This window comes from Delphinapterus leucas, chromosome 1, assembly GCF_059928025.1.
Source record: "Delphinapterus leucas isolate spDelLeu-1000000601 "Yukka" chromosome 1, BTC_Dleu_Yukka2, whole genome shotgun sequence".
NCBI classification, from domain to species: Eukaryota; Metazoa; Chordata; class Mammalia; order Artiodactyla; family Monodontidae; genus Delphinapterus; species Delphinapterus leucas.
The window spans coordinates 115,870,289-115,884,154 of NC_143129.1; the positions used below are offsets into that span (position 1 = coordinate 115,870,289).

The window sequence follows — 13,866 nt, forward strand, 5'->3', positions numbered from 1 at the left end:
AGGTTTAAAGTCTTTCTTTTAGTCAATTGCTTTATCCATCTTAAACCTTTACCTTTAAATGTTTAGTTCAAATTGGTTACTTGGACTCTACTTTTAATCATGTTTTCTTAAAAGTTAACTGGGCAGTCCCGATGAAGCAGTACATTCTTGGTTGCATAAAGATGTTAAATAGCTCAAAAGGGGACTTCCCTGGTGGCGCAGTGGTTAAGAATCTGCCTGCCAGTGTTGGGGACACAGATTCCAGCCCTGGTTCTGGAAGATCTCACATGCTGCGGAGCAACTAAGCCCGTGCGCCACAACTACTGAGCCTGTGCTCTAGAGCCCGCGAGCCACAACTACTGAGCCTGCCTGCCATAGTTACTGAAGCCCACACGCCTAGAGCCTGTGCTCCGCAACAAGAGAAGCCACCGCAGTGAGAAGCCTGTGCACCGCAACGAAGAGTAGCCGCCTGCTCGCCACAACTAGAGAAAGCCCGCGCCAACAACGAAGACCCAATGCAGCCAAAAATGAATATAAATAAATGTATTAAAAAAAAACAGCTTAGAAGGTTTATATCACATTTTTCTGTACAATATTATTTGTGGCGATGTTTTCTTTCAAAATAGTTATAGTTAGAATTTATAACACAGAATAACTATGTAAGGAGATAGAAATACCTAATCTACTTAGGTGTTTTGGAAATTTTTGAAGCCATATGACAAGTGGAAGCCAAAATGATATTCAGTTTTGATTTCTGGCTCCTACTAAGAACCACTAAAACTTTTGATAGTATAATACTGCCAGTGATTTGATGCAGTTGGGAATGTAGTACTCACAGATTGACCAATTTGTTACTAATTGAGATGATTATTTAAGAAATCTAAAGTCATTACACATGGTAAATATTGTAAAGTTTCTTCAAGCCTTAAGGTTACAAAGGAATTTTAATCTATTTGCTGACTATACTTCATTATAACTCTTTATAAATAAGTTTTAATTAGCATATAGTACTCAAAAATAAATCGGAAAGCACTGGGTTGAGCTATTTTGGCCTTTTACTGCTTTAAAAATAATTAGCCTACTTTGACTCTACTCTTCTTGCTCCGTGATCTGTGAAAGAAAAAAAAATTGGGGCATGTAATATTCTGTTCAAAATCTTTAGACAGTTCTTTAAAGGTAGTATTAAATAGCTGGTGTGATCTTGTGCATTATATCTTAAAGTGAAGTTGACACTGTTAATGCAGATTTCTATCTATTCCCTTCTCAAGTATTTGTAGCTTCAATTTCTTAACTTTATGAGCTACATTATCTTTATGAATTTTTCCAACAAATTCTTTTATGCATTAGCCCTTTCAAGACTAGTAACTATAGGCAAATACTTTTTGAGTGTCTTCTAGCTCTAAATTCTTCTGTTAGAAATTCTGCCATCATGGCCCCAGAAGCAAGTGAGTCCATTTTTTTGTTTTTGTTTTTTGTTTTGGGAAGAGTGCCATAAAACATTGGAGTTGCTGGTGGCAGGAAAACATTGAGAGTTACAAATTCAGCAGAAAATAGTGTTGTGTTGATTTTTGAAAGTCCTCCATTTATAAGTGGTGTTTATGTTTTGAGAATCCTAAGGCTGTTTTCCAGACCTTTGCCACTCAACGTGTGGTTCGCAGTTATAGAGCAGAGCTTTTCAAACTTAATGTGTATATGAATTCTCTGAAAGTCTTGTTAAAATGAAGATTTAATATGTATGGGGGTGGGACCTTGAGATTCTGCATTTTAACGAACTTGCAGTGTAGATGCTGCTGTTTGGTACACACTTTGAGTAGTAGGCTCTAGAATTCTCAGTATCTCAATCACCTATCTTGATACATTTTTAAAAGTTTTGAAAAAGCATTCTACTTTATTCTGATACTTGATACTTAAACTAACCCCTATTAGAGCAAAGCACTTGAGCTCTTTCTGCTTCAGTTTTATGTGTATGAATTTATACTTACTACTTATATATGACAAGTTTAAGCAGATCCCTCCATGTTAGTCTCATCTTGCACCAACAAAAGTGAGATTTTAGAATCTGCAAGAAAGAATCCATATAGTGTAATCGCTAATAGAATAGAGATTCTGGGTTTCTGATCAAATCTACCACTTACCAGCCTTATGACCTTGGACAAGTTACTCAGCTCTGCATAGCCTCAGTCCTCAGGTTGCTGTGATGATGAAAAAAGATAATCCATTTGGTACCATGCCTGGCACTTAGCTGTTATCAAGAGAAAGGCAAGCAGGCTTTGTGAAAATATATTAGGATTCTGGATAGAGAGTGAAATGATCTCAAGTTGAGAAGGACTGCTTTAGGGAGCATTGGGAATTGAACTAGAGGACACCACTTTAGGAGCACTTATTTATTCTACTCATCTTTTCTTCTGTGCTTCTTTTCTCTTGTTCCTCCTCATTACTTTCAGGGAACTGAAAAGAGTCTCAAAGTTTCCTTCTCTACTTTCCTGTCCCCAAAGCTAGCACACAGCTTTTTTCTTAAGAGTTTTTATTGCTAGTCACAAGGGAGGAAAAATAAAAGATAGAAAAATACCTTTTTTCTTTTCATTGTACCCCTCTCCTCATTTAGATTTATCTGGGAAAGATAAAGACATACATATAAACACACTCATATGTAAACCTAAGGCTTAAGTTTATTCTAGTAATTTCATTTGGGCTGCCAAGCTTGACTCTATAAGCAGGGCTGCTTTTATTTATTTAAGCTCAAATACATTGTTCATAAGAATGCTTTTATTTAGGATTTTTAAAAGAGAAGTAAGCTAAAACAACAGTTTGTTTTTGCGGTAGAATGTTTTAAATGATGAAAAGATGTTGTAGATACTGTACATTTTCAATGAGGGCTGCAGTACATAATTTCCCAGAAAGTTTGCTGTTGATTTTGATCTGGGGCACTAGTTAAATGTTTAGTAATAGTAACTCATCTAGATTTATTATGAAATACGTAATAGTTGAGAACACAAAATTGGCTTGAGTAGTTCACCACTATGTAAATATTTTTCTGAGTGAAAAACTTTTAATTGCCACTTCCGCATTCTCTTACAGATTTTCAAGGAAAATGACTAATTAGAGTCTGATAGTTATACCATAACGTGTATAGTTGCAAGAGAATAAAGACTTTTTTGCCTTGCAACTTTGCACACTTATTTTTATATCTTTTTTACTTTTGTCTTCTTTCAACATATAAATATATAAATGTCAATATATATATATACACACACACATATATATAAAATTTGAAGCTAAAGGTAACTTTTACATTTATGCCAGTAAGGTTTAACATTAATTTTAGCATAAATGGGGAGTGAAGAGAAGATGGTAAATAGCTTTCCATTTCTGTGTAACTTATATTCATAGGCATCCATTTAATTAACTGAGATAAAAATGAAATCCTTTAAGTTATATATAAATAATTGCCCAAGTAAAATTTTCTACCTTGAATAATGTGTCGCTTATATTCAGTTTTAATAACGGAATAAATTTGGTTTTTATCAGAACGTATAATAATGTACCTCTTTATCTCTAAACTTCAGCATTATGTGTTTTTAAATATTCAGCAATAGCAAGCAGACTGTTTCATCTCAAGTTTATGTAGTTTGTAGTTTCATGAAAAATAGTTGTATTGTGTCTCACGATGTAATTATTCCTTTTAATATTACATATTCATTACATATCAATAGATGTATCGGTTTAAATATGGGATACTGGTAGCTTTATTTTTCTCATTGTAGTTCCTTGGAATATAGTACAAGTAGAAGTATGTTTATTTCATTTACAATGTACATCAAAAAACTCTGAAAGGGGCTTCCCTGGTGGCTCAGTGGTTGAGAGTCCGCCTGCCGATGCAGGGGACACGGGTTCGTGCCCTGCACTGGGAAGATCCCACATGTTGCGGAGTGGCTGGGCCCGTTGAGCCATGGCCGCTGAGCCTGCGCGTCCGGAGCCTGTGCTCCGCGGCGGGCGAGAGAGGCCCGCGTACCGCAAAAAAAAAAAAAAATTATAGTAGGTCCTTTTTTTTTTTTTTTGTGCTGTATGCGGGCCTCTTACTGTTGTGGCCTCTCCCGTTGTGGAGCACAGGCTCTGGATGCGCAGGCTCAGTGGCCATGGCTCACTGGCTCACGGGCCCAGCCGCAACGGGGCACGAACGAAATGTGGTTTTGTTTTAATTATCTATGTGTAGTGAGTTAGTTTATTATATATATTTATTTAGCTTATTGACTGTCATTGAAGCCGGGAAGCTGGCTTTATGTAACTCTTTGGAAGTGCAAAAAATTTTCCCCTTTATATGGAATTAATGTTACATATACATTTTTAGAGTCTTATCACATTATATTAATACATACACATATCTAAGTATTTGACATCCTCCATTGGGCTATGAATTCCTTAAGAGCAGGGGCTATTTTGTTCATTCTTGTATTCTTGCTGCTCAAGTTTGTACCTGTCAATAATATAGCTGTGTTGTGCTTGTTGTGAGACAGGATACCTGGTCCTAATCAAGGGCCTCCTTACGGACTCTTATTTTTATTTTTGCCCTAGATATTTAGAACTTAAACTCTGCATAAGTTGCTACTGCACTATATGGTTAGGAAACAGATGTTATTTTGAAATTTTAATAATCAGTAAGACATTCAGTAATAAGTAAGGCACAATTGTTTTGAAAGATTTATTCAAAGTTAATCTTTGTATGAAAAGGTAGTAATCTTACTTGTGTTTGCCAAAGTCCTTGTAGCAGTGAGTTTAAAATTACTCAAATATTAATTAAAGGCATACTGTGTATAAAGCATTCTATACAAGCTTTTTATAAAGCATGTTTTGCTTAGGGTAAAGCTTTTTTAGCCCTATGATATTTATAAAGGCAGTCTCAGAGTTTGTTTATCCTTTTTCTTAGAATTCTTATGATACCTATACTAGCAGTCTGATATCTAAATAATAGAAATCATGTTTAGGTGGAAAATCGAAAATTTGTCTTGTTCAATTTTTGTCTCTGAATGTGATTAATATTACTTTTCTTTCTTTTTATCTTTTTAAAAATAGTATATATATATTTTTTAATAATTTTATTTATTTTTATTTTTGGCTGCATTGGGTCTTCGTTGCTGCATGTGGGCTTTCTCTAGTTGCGGTGAGGGGGACTACCCTTCGTTGCGGTGTGGGAGCTTCTCATTGTCATGGCTTCTCTTGTTGCAGAGCACGGGCTCTAGGCGCGTGGGCTTCAATAGATGTGGCACGCGGGCTCAGTAGTTGTGGTTCGCGGGCTCTAGAGCGCAGGCTCAGTAGTTGTGGTGCACGGGCTTAGTTGCTCCATGGCATGTGGGATCTTCCCGGACCAGGGCTCGAACCTGCATCCCCTGCATTGGCAGGTGGACCCTTAACCACTGCGCCACCAGGGAAGCCCCTAAAAATAGTATTTTAATAACTGGTCTTAAGTGACATGCCTTTCTTGGTATGCCAGGCATTATATTCTGCCTTCTTTTTTCTTTGAAACAGACTTATTTGAAAATGTCTATGAGTCTTCAATGAAGAGAAGAGAACTTGAAGATCTGAAGGATAATATTGGCTTCAGGGGTCATAAGCCACTTAATAGCATCACTGTGTCAAAGAAACGCAATTGGCTATATCAGAGTACTCTGAGATCTTTTAATTTGGAAGACGAAAATAAGAAATGCCAAGATATAAGTCATTTATCCATCTCACCCGTTTCTCTACCTAAACTGCAGCTGTCACGACCTTTCCTCAAATCATCTGAAGAATATTGTACGTATATGGTGTGTACTGCCACAAATTCTTCATTATCAAGAGACTGTTCATTAGACTTTAATGAGGAAAATGATGCAGATGATGAAGGAGAAATATGGTACAACCCCATTCCTGAGGATGATGACTTTGGTACTTCAAATGCCTTGAGTTTTGGGGAGGCAGACTCTGCTGTTCTGAAGTTTCCTGATGTCGGTTTGAGAGTATTATCTGGTAGTGACCTAATGAAAGAAGAGCAGCACACTGAAGACTTGCTGTGCTCTTCTGAACACACAGGCGATGTTCAGACCACACAGTCAAATGAAATAAATCCTATAGATTCCATCTATTCCACAGAGTTTGTGGAGCAGTACAAGCAAAGGCATGGACACAAGACACAAGAAGGTATAATAGTAGAGGAGAGTCCCACGTTGAAATCTCCTTTTGCAGGTAAAGATGATCATATATCTGCCTTCTTCCATTTTTCAATTCTTTGGCAGTATCTAAAACTAAATATAGATGTCTATTGTAGCTATGTACTTTTCCTTACAAAGTGAGTATATTTTCATGAAAATAAAACTGAAAAAGGTTTATAAACATTTTTATATACATGGTGGTTTAATTATTCCTATTACAGACTTGATTTTGTAAGGGGTGAAGGAGCTGGGGTAGTCCTACACCAACTTTTAGTGTGTATGGTGTGGTTTTAGTATGTCTATCCTTTGAGGCAGTAATTACTTTTCTCTTAGTTGAAAGAATGGAGTCACAGGGACTGGAAGAGATATATTCTTCATGTATGTCTTGTTTTGCTTCATTCATTCATTTATTCATTCATTCATTCACACCTGGTCTGGCCACAAATGAAAAATTGTATATTCAGTGTACTAGCAGTCATTAGTTTTCACTTTTGTGCCTACATTTCCTCAGAAACAAAGGAAAGGAAGAAGAGAAAAAGAAAGGAGAGGTAGAAGTAAAGATCTTGCAAATAGGTGCTACAATAAATATGGAACCCAGAAAGGAAATAATTGAAGTTTGATATGTATTAGGTTGAAGCATATGAAACTGCCAATATTTAACAGTTTTTGGTCTGAAAACAAAAACAAAAACCTGGCAATTCATATAGTTCAACCTAATGGTGTTATTTTTCCTTGATTGCCTTGATTTCTGGTGTGCTTCTTTTTAAATTTAGTCCCAGACACACTACCCAAGAAAACACTACCTAAGCACTTTTAGTTGCAGTTATTAAATGTTGAATAGAAAGCAGTTCTATATAATGAGTCATTTTAATTTATAAAATTTCAAATGATACAGAGTAGTCAAAGATGTGGGGTATAGAAGATGCTGTTAGTACTTGTCCATATCCCTTGGGTTTTATTACTTATTTAAATGGAGGCAGCCTACTTCCAAAAATCAGTATCTGCATCTCTACTTGAGGACTCCTTCCAAAGTGTTAGAGAGTCTCCTGCAGGACATCCTGGGAGTGCCCCTCAACAAGTGACTGACAGGAGTTGGTATAGGCCTACCCCAGCTCCCTCCACACTTGGGTGGGATAATTGTATATTGTTTCCCAGAGTTTTCTCATGAAGTTAAGCTCCAGGTGCCCATAGTGGTAGCAGGCTTGATAATTCACCTTGAATTTTCTCACTTTCTTGCTGATCTTTTTGTACTTTACAAGTAATCTACTTGCATTTGGATCCTTTTCTCAGGGGTATGAGGAGAAGGAGTAAATATTATATTGATAAGAAAGAAAGTGAGTTAAAAAACAGTGTGAACTGTATGATGTCAATTTTGAAAGAAACAATGAAAAGCTGTCCTGGAACTGTTAATGCTTGACCCATCGTTACCCCCTGTGTTGGGATTAAAATTGTGTGTGTGCATTTCTAATTGTAGTCTGATTTTCCAGAGCAAATGTGTGTTTCTTTTGTAATATGGATGGGAAGAGGTATAAATAGTCTATAAAATAATAGTTTGGAACAGAGGTTGTGATCAGGATGGAGTGATGAGGAAGGCTTGCGGGAGTAGGGCAGACAGTGATGGGTCTGGAATGGTGCAGAAAAGGCAAGAGGGCGTAAGTATAAGAGCAACATTAGAGAGCCAGTGTCTGTAAAGTGATATACACTTTAAGTACTGTCTTTAAACTTTATTATTTTATGTTTGTGGCAAATTGTGAATCTGTAAAGACTGACAGACATTACCAAAAAAACAAAAAAACCACCCAAATTTGAAAGTACAGTAGGGCTGCCAATTATGTCTCCTTTCTTACTGTTATTCTTCTCTTAAGTATATTATTACAACAAGCACGTTCTTAAGTTGACCAAAGGAAGTATTTGGACAGTTTGTTTATATGTCATCTTTTTGCTTTAGTTTGATCAGAAAGGTCATTTACCTAAAGTGGTATGTTTTCTTTAGCAACATTGGCAGAAATCTGTTGAGAAATAGGCAAAGAGAATGGTTGAATTTCAAAATAATTTTTTGTTTAAGAAATAAGAAAGTTTAAGTATTTTTAATATGAATGACAATTTTATGATCATCCTAACACAATTGTGACTTGTTTTTTCCCTTTTAACTTCTGGTTGTTTATGTATCTTTTACCTAGTTGCTGACATAGTGGACTATTTTTGGTTTTTGCTAATTTCACTTGCTATCTATATTTTGTGTTGTTACATGTAGATTAATCTTATGATTGTTTCCCTATTTTTAAAGTATTTAATTGAGTTGATGTGCCCTAATCTGTTTGACTGGTTCCTTAATGTTGGGTGTTAATAGACTCCACTACTGTTGCAGTGATCTTTATCATGATCTATTTTGCTTCATTAGGATCCATTACTAGTATCTTTACTTGGTCTTTTTAGCTGGTAACTATTATAGGTAATATCTATATTGTATTTCCTGAAAGGTTCACCAATTTATAGACAATTAACAATTGGTTAATTCATTTATTCAATAAACACTGTGTTTCTGGTATGTGCCAGTTACTGCTCTAGATGCTGAAGGAGTGTGCCAGTTTCAATTGATTCAAGCCTGGTTCATAAATTTATATTTAAAGATTTTCATTTTATGTTTTCCCCTTATAAGCTGTAGCTAATCTGTGATTTGGTTAGTATAATTTTGGTTTAATTTTAAGTGATTGTTCAAATTGGTCATATTTCAGCTCTTGGATTTTATAAAAACAAAGCATTTAAAAAAAATAAATTCAGTCTTGTCTGCAGTAGAAATTGCTAACAAATACAGTATTTCATTTTAATAATTAGGTAAGGACTTCAGTAGGAGATATTTAATGCATAATATGTAAAAAAGTCAGTATGTTAGATTAACTCTTTATTGATTTAATAAAACCTAGAGCAATTTCATATACTGAGTAGCTTTTTTAGGCGATGACAAAATAGATTGTAGACTACAGTAGGACTCTGACTACTATAGAATGTTTTAGACCAGGAAACCAGTAGAATTGTACTACAATTTACAGTACAAGGGAACGCTTTGTCTAGTTTATCAAACACTCCATTTCTTATTAGTTGCTTACCAGAAAAGCCCAGCAGGCATACTTAAAATAGTCCTTTCTCTACAAAGAAACTACTTTGTCAATAGGACACATTGAAGGGTGGGGGGAGAATACTATATTAATACTTTAAAGAAAGGTCATTTAATCTACTGATTTTTGAAATGAATAAACACTTTTTTCTCATTTTAGTTGTCAAATGTAGTATTACATAGAGTAACCTCTGATATTAGGGTCATTAAGGATCTTTATAAGGAATTATTAAATAAAGTATGAACAATTAATTTAAATTTTAAATAATTGGGATAATACCAACAGAGTTTTAGAAGTTATTTTCACTTTGTTCTATTAATTTGAAAACTTACTAGGAACAGGTTCAGATTTTTAAATGAAATTGATTAGTCTTTACATTCTTTTTTTTGGGGGGGGATTGAAAGTTTAAGGTTAAATGGAATATTTTAACTTCTTAATAATAGTTGAGAAAAGGTATCTGAAAATCAGTTTGATGTATATGTATGGACAGAAAATTGTTTAAAAGGATGGAGAGACTGAAAGCGTAGTACTTTAGAGCATAGATTCTGAAAGCCTGTGTTTAGGTTTGAGTCCTGATTCTTCCACTTACCAGCTTTGTGATCTTAGACAAATTAGCTCATGCATGAGGTTCCTTACCTGGAGAATGGGGTGGTAATGGTATCTTAACTCTGAAGGTTATTATGAGAGTTAAATGAGGGTCTGCCCATACTAATTATTAAATTAATTTTTCACACTTTGTCTAGCTCAGTAAATGTTGGCTGGTATTAATTTTAATAATAACTAAATATTAATAATTTAATAATAACAATAGAAACTACTTTTAATATTATTTTCACCACAATATTTACCATGATTAATCTCCTGGTAGTGTGGTTTTACAGTGGTTAATCTCTTGGCAATGTGGGCTATTATTTACTTTATTTGTACTTTTTTGAATTTTTAAAAAACGTTTTATTGTAAACCTGAGTAATTTTGACATTTAGGAAAAAATAAAACTATTTTTGTGTGGAGAAGAATTCGAAAGAATTTTAACACTTTTTATGAAAATTGAAAATTATAAGAAAACATACTTTATCTCTGTACTGTCATTTAATATATTAAAATAGCAAAGAAACGCCCTAATTTAGCTTTTGAAGTTCTACGGAATTATTGCATAAAGATAAATACAAGAAAGAAAATGTCTATACATTTAAAAAATTATTCAGGTAGGTTTATGATATTCATTATTCAGTTATTCTTGATTAACTAGAGTTCATTCTATATAATCTTTGGTGATATGTTCTAATACAATTTTTTTTGGTACGTGGGCCTCTCGCTGTTGTGGCCTCTCCCGTTGTGGAGCACAGGCTCTGGACGCGCAGGCTCAGCGGCCATGGCTCATGGGCCCAGCCGCTCTGCGGCATGTTGTATCTTCCCGGACCGGGGCACGAACCCGTGTTCCCTGCATCGGCAGGCGGACTCTCAACCACTGCGCCACCAGGGAAGCCTGTTCTAATAGAATTTTAGAGCCAATTAAGTTGGCTCTTAGTTGTCAAAATTATACACTTGTTTGGTTTTTAACTTTTTTTTTTAACCAGCAATGCTATGTGATGAAATTTAGTTTTTAGAGTATTGTAAATATAGAGGAATCATTCTTATATTAGGTAGAATTTATAAATAAACATATTAAAATAGGAAACATGTTGAAATTAATGTTTTAATATGTTAAAATGAACATATTAAAATAGGAAGCTTTCCTAGTTTTCTCTGATATTCACTGTTTACAGTTATAAACACATGCTCACTGAAGTATATTGCAGTGGGAAAGATTTAAAAGGAACCTGTATTACCTTTCCTCCAAAGCGTCAGAATAGAAGGGCAGATGGAGAGGGAGATATTTCTTTCCACCGGAAGCCGTTTGTAGATCTTGATATTCTGCTTGAACATGGTAATGGAGATTCATCTAAACTTTTGACTAAATCTCACCCTTAAGATGAAACAGGAAAGAATTTGTGTCCATGTGAGAGCTTGTTAAGTTGGTATTTTATAAAGTAAAAATAAAAGTAGGAATCAAAACATTTCACCTTATAATGTCTTTTATTTTCAAGGTCCTGGGATAGTAGCTGCTACAAATAAGCCTGATTTGGGAGTTACAGGACCATCTTCTCCAAGCCCTAGCCCTGTGAAAAAAGGCAGTTCAATTCATTGGTCTTTCCCGGATAAAATAAAATCTCCACGAACTGTGAGGAAACTTTCCATGAGAATGAAAAGGTTGCCAGAATTTAGCCGGAAACTAAGTGTTAAAGGAAACTTGAATTATGGAAACAGTCCGGATAATACTCCTTCCTTGTCTAAATGTAACTGGCAAGAAATTCATCATGCTGTTATTCTACCTTCTGGGAACACAACCACAGCTGCTAAGAGGAATGTTATAAGCCGGTACCATCTTGATACTAGTGTGTCTTCTCAGCACAGCTACCAGAAGAAAACCTCTGTGAGTTCTAAATATTCCTGCAAAAGTGGTTACCTCAGTGATGGAGACTCTCCTGAACTTATAGCTAAATCTAGCAAACATGGATGTGAAAACAAATTTGCAAAAGGAAAAGAAATAATTCCAAATAGTTGTAGCAAGAATGAAATAGACATTGATGCTTTTAGACATTATAGCTTTTCTGATCAACCTAAGTGTTCTCAGTACATATCTGGGCTCATGAGTGTGCATTTCTATGGTGCTGAGGATTTAAAACCACCTCGGATAGATTCAAAAGATGTCTTTTGTGCAATTCAGGTAGATTCAGTAAACAAAGCCAGAACAGCTTTGCTCACATGTCGGACAACGTTTTTAGACATGGATCACACTTTCAACATAGAAATTGAAAATGCACAGCATTTGAAATTAGTAGTATTCAGTTGGGAACCCACTCCAAGAAAAAATCGAGTGTGTTGTCATGGAACTGTTGTTCTTCCCACCTTATTCAGAGTGACAAAGACACATCTGTTGGCTGTCAAACTTGAACCTAGAGGTCTTATTTATGTGAAAGTGACTCTTTTGGAACAGTGGGAGAATTCACTTCATGGACTAGATATAAATCGAGAACCAGTAATATTTGGTGTTGATATTCGAAAAGTTGTAGAGAAAGAAAATATAGGCTTGATGGTACCGCTCCTGATTCAGAAATGTATTATGGAAATTGAAAAGAGAGGCTGTCAGGTATTATTTTACTGTGTTTCTCTACTGCCCCCTTATTTGTCTATTTGAGTAATAATTAAATTTATTTATAGTAAGTCTTGGGGGAAGGAGTTCAAGGTAAGTTAAAAAAATCCAGTTTAGACTTTTTCTCATTCCGATTCTTTATTTTTATTCCATTGCTGTTTAGGATGTAATTTATGCCTTAACCTATGTTGTCAGTGATTGAAAGCGTGCTAGATGGTTCCATAATTTATGTTGTGATGCAGAGCTGCATGGTCTTATACTTAAAGATGAAGATTGCTTTACAATGGCATTCCTAGGAAAAGCCAGAGCTGATAACATAGGCTAAGCCTAATTCATTTAAGGAATGTTTCTGAATGTTTTGATGTTCTTTTGGTAGAGAGTTCGACAGTGAATATTATAACCCTGTTTCACTCCTAAAATTAACTCCCTGCCCTTATTCCCTGTTCTCCCTCAGTTCCACTCTTTGGAAAGCATAAGCTTATCCATGTCTTACCTTTGGGATAGCATGGAGGATAAGGAGAGGTCCTACTAATAAAAGCACATCTCATTCTCTTTTCCTTTTAAAGAAGGTAAAAGCAGTTCATTAGAACAAACAAAAAACCTGGTGTTATTTGTAATAAGATATGTAAATGTTAACTAGTTAGTAGACCTTATCTTTATTTTCATTTATACATGTAGACTATGACAATGAGAAACAGTGTATGACTGAGGATATTAATGAGGTTAAGTAATTATTTATACTAATTTTTTGCAATACAAAATAAGCCTAAGCATCATTATGTTCTGAAGTATTTTGCTTTAGTGCTATCAGAATTTATAACATTCATTAAAAAATATCGAGGATAAATACCACAAAATCTGAAATATGATTTCTTTATAAGAATGTAGATGCAAACTTAAAATAATCTACCTTGAATTTAACATGGAAATGATAGAAATTGCATAAGTTAGTGGAGTTTTGTATAAAGGTACAAGAGACTTGGATTCTGGTTTCTCATCCATCATTGGCTGTGTGATGTTGGGCAAGTCACTTAATCTCTGTGGGTCTTTTTTGCTTATATTAAATAAAAATAGATGCAGTAGCTTCCTGAAGCTGAGAGGTAGGACATTTGAATTTTTGAAACTTCTTTTCAGATATGTGATTCCATCAAGTCAAGTTTACGTTGTCTGGGTGGAAGTGAGGCCTTCAGTTTCCAATCCAACTTTTGGTCCAGTTACTTTTTTCTTAAGGTCCTCTGTTTTTCCTGTATTTTTTTTTTTCCACGCAGCATGTAGGGAGGCCAGAGATTAGGCAGACTTTAAAGCTAATTATTTAAACAGAAACTTTTACAATTGTATATTAAAATAAGTAACTCAAATAACGCTGTACTTTTACAGTCTATTTTCTGAAAAT

General features: G+C 35.0%; 1 protein-coding gene across 3 annotated transcripts in view; it reads left to right on the forward strand.

Annotated features, from left to right (window-relative positions):
- SYDE2 (synapse defective Rho GTPase homolog 2) overlaps positions 1 to 13,866 on the forward strand; it is a 41,671-nt gene that overhangs the window by 5,095 nt on the left and 22,710 nt on the right. For 2 of the 3 annotated variants that reach the window (XM_089920228.1, XM_022580942.3), the window contains exons 2-3: positions 5,503 to 6,198; positions 11,368 to 12,470. In XM_089920228.1, coding sequence (XP_089776354.1) covers positions 5,503 to 6,198; positions 11,368 to 12,470 — 1,799 coding nt within the window. The remainder of the gene's footprint in view (positions 1 to 5,502; positions 6,199 to 11,367; positions 12,471 to 13,866) is intronic. The other variant, XM_022580943.3, reaches the window with a different exon arrangement.